Genomic DNA, 2748 nt, shown 5'->3' on the forward strand with positions numbered 1-2748 from the left:
CGCATTAAATATCGCATGCGATTTATCGTGCAGCCCTAATCATGTTATTCCTCTCCTGAAAACATTGCATTGGCTGCCAGTTCATTATCGAATTGAGTTTAAAGTCTTGCTAGTTGTCTACAAATCAAATCATTAACAACAAATCATTATAAATCATCATAATAAATCAAATCATCATAATAACAAATCATTACTCCTATTACATCTCCTTAACTTCAGCTTTATTTATGTTTACCCCACCAGTCTGTTTGCCTTTACCTTTTTCAATTATTAGATGAACATGTGAACTTATAAATAAAAAGTGTACATTACGTCACCGATAGCCTCGTGGGCAGCATGTCAACATGTAGCACCATTGCGCTTCGGGCGTCCCGTGTTCGAGTCCCGGCTCGCGGACCTTTCCCGATCCCATCCCCCTCTCTCTCCCACTTCGCTTCCTGTCTCACTACTATTCTATCAATAAAAGGCAAAAACGCCAAAAATAAATCTTTAAAAAAATAAAAAATAAAGTGTACATTACTGTTCAAAAGTTTGGGGTCAAAAGATTTTTTTAATGTTTTTGAAAGAAGTCTCACAGAGGCTGCATTTATTTGACCAAAATTCAGTAAAAAATAGTAATATGGTAAAATAAATTTAAAATGTGTTCTATTTTAATATATTTAAGATTAACTGTATTCACGTGATGGCAAATTTAATTTTCAGTAGCCATTACTCCAGTCTTCAGTGTCACATCATGATCCTTCAGAAGTTATTATAATATGCTAATTTGGTGCTCAAGAAAAATTTCTTATATTGTCAATGTTGAAAACTTATTTTTGTGAAAACTGTGATACATTTTCCACAGGATCCTTTGAAGAGCATTTATTTGACATAGAATTTCTTGACAGAGATCAATTTATTGCTCAATCTCAAAGCATTGATTTCTTATTAATTTAATTAATAAAAATCTTAGTGACCCCGAACTTTTGAACAGTAGTGCATATAATAAATTATCCCAAATTAACCTGTACATAAATTAACCCGAAATATTAATTTGAGTTGAAGTGATTTTAACAGGTGAGAATAAACACTGGCACAGCTATATAATGATTAAATTGTATTAATTTAGAATTTGTACTGTTATCGGTTTTTGCACAGCACTTGATGTGATCTTAACGGAGCCAGTCATGATCTGATGTGTTCATGTTTCTTCACAGCTCTGCAGTGTGTGGACCCCGTGAAGCCCTGTGTGAACAATGCTTCCTGTGCCACTTTCCACAATGGAACAGGCTACTGCAGGTAAGCCAGGACCACTCTCAGATTTAAACTCCACTGTCTGAGGCTCAGTGAGAACCAGAAAAATCCAGCGTCGAGACTGTTTTGCACAAAGCTGCATTGCCTAACTTAATTTCTCCAAAGAAATAATGAAATTAGGTCACCCTAAGTATTCAATATTGCCAAATATGCTCTCCTGATAAAGTTGGAGTCCTCTTACGGTACACGGAGAAGTGTAGGTCTTAATGATTGCTTTTTTATGTGTGCATGTGCGTTTTTGCGGTGCATTTAAAACCATCTCTGACTGTATGAAAAACTATGCAAAGCGTATTCAAAAAAGACGAGTAACAGTTGGAGTGGAAAAACGGTAAAATGCATCCAAATCTTGTTGTTCAAAGTTTAAACACACACACAGACACACAAGTTCCCCTCACTGTTAAATGCCGGTTCCTTTACTGCTATTGTCCATTGAACGTTGCTTGTGGCAGCTTGTAATTGTACTTTTTATGCCGTATGATTGAGGGTTACATTTATTGTTTTGCCCAAAATAAACACTTGCTAACAAACCTATCATGTTACATTTCTATGGGCTGTGAAACACAGAGGGACTGTTTTCCCATCATTGAATGAATCCTCTTCATACAGTCCACAGCCACGGAAACATATTTCACAAATTCCGCATGTCTTACCTTGACAATTTTTTGCGGTTTGGGTTGCAATAAATACGTTCCTACTGCCAGATCTCCAGGCTTAACAAGGTGAAAATTACAAAGAAATTGAAACCACATCTAGGGGTGTGTGATATTGACAAAAAATTATATCTCGATATTTTATGGGATTTTATCGATAACGATAATTAGACGATATTTTGCTGAGTGTGTTATTGTGCTGGTACCTTAAATTACGATATTATCGCAGACGATATATATCGCACACCCCTAACCACATCTAATGGTAAAGATCGGCCTTGCGGTAAATCAGGACAGGAATGCACAGAAAGCTTACCTCAGCACCACACCGAGGACACAACCTTCAAAAATCATTTGAGACTTCAGCTGAATTCTTACTAGGAATTCCTTGGCTTCGATGGAATGAAGTCATATTTCCCAGTGTTGGTAATTTGTAACCAAAAGTTGCGACCTTGTGAATTTTCACAACAAATATTGCCAGGAAAGCAGATGAGTCAAGCTTTTAGCACAGTTTCAGATTGAGCAAGATAGACATAATAAAACCACAGACTAATCACACTCATTGTTCATACAAATAATCCTCCACATCTACCTCAAATCTTAATGGAGGTTTCAGTTGTGTATTTATTAACTTTTAAACAGTTACTTTTTATGTTGCGTTTTATTCCGTTATTTTATTATTCAACTTTGTATTGATTTGTGAAATTTACATTTACATTTAGTCATTTAGCAGACGCTTTTATCCAAAGCGACTTACAAATGAGGACAATAAAAGCAGTCAAAACTAACAAAAGAGCAACAATAT

General features: G+C 35.7%; 1 protein-coding gene across 1 annotated transcript in view; it reads left to right on the forward strand.

Annotated features, from left to right (window-relative positions):
* The first annotated feature begins 1163 nt into the window (after positions 1 to 1163).
* LOC107695243 (neurogenic locus notch homolog protein 2-like) overlaps positions 1164 to 2748 on the forward strand; it is a 47929-nt gene continuing 46344 nt past the window's right edge. Inside the window, exon 1 of the mRNA XM_016495051.1 lies at positions 1164 to 1278. Coding sequence (XP_016350537.1) covers positions 1175 to 1278 — 104 coding nt within the window. The 5' untranslated portion in view covers positions 1164 to 1174. The remainder of the gene's footprint in view (positions 1279 to 2748) is intronic.

The sequence above is a fragment of the Sinocyclocheilus anshuiensis genome, unplaced genomic scaffold, assembly GCF_001515605.1.
Source record: "Sinocyclocheilus anshuiensis isolate Anshui unplaced genomic scaffold, SAMN03320099.WGS_v1.1 scaffold122, whole genome shotgun sequence".
Taxonomy (NCBI): Eukaryota; Metazoa; Chordata; class Actinopteri; order Cypriniformes; family Cyprinidae; genus Sinocyclocheilus; species Sinocyclocheilus anshuiensis.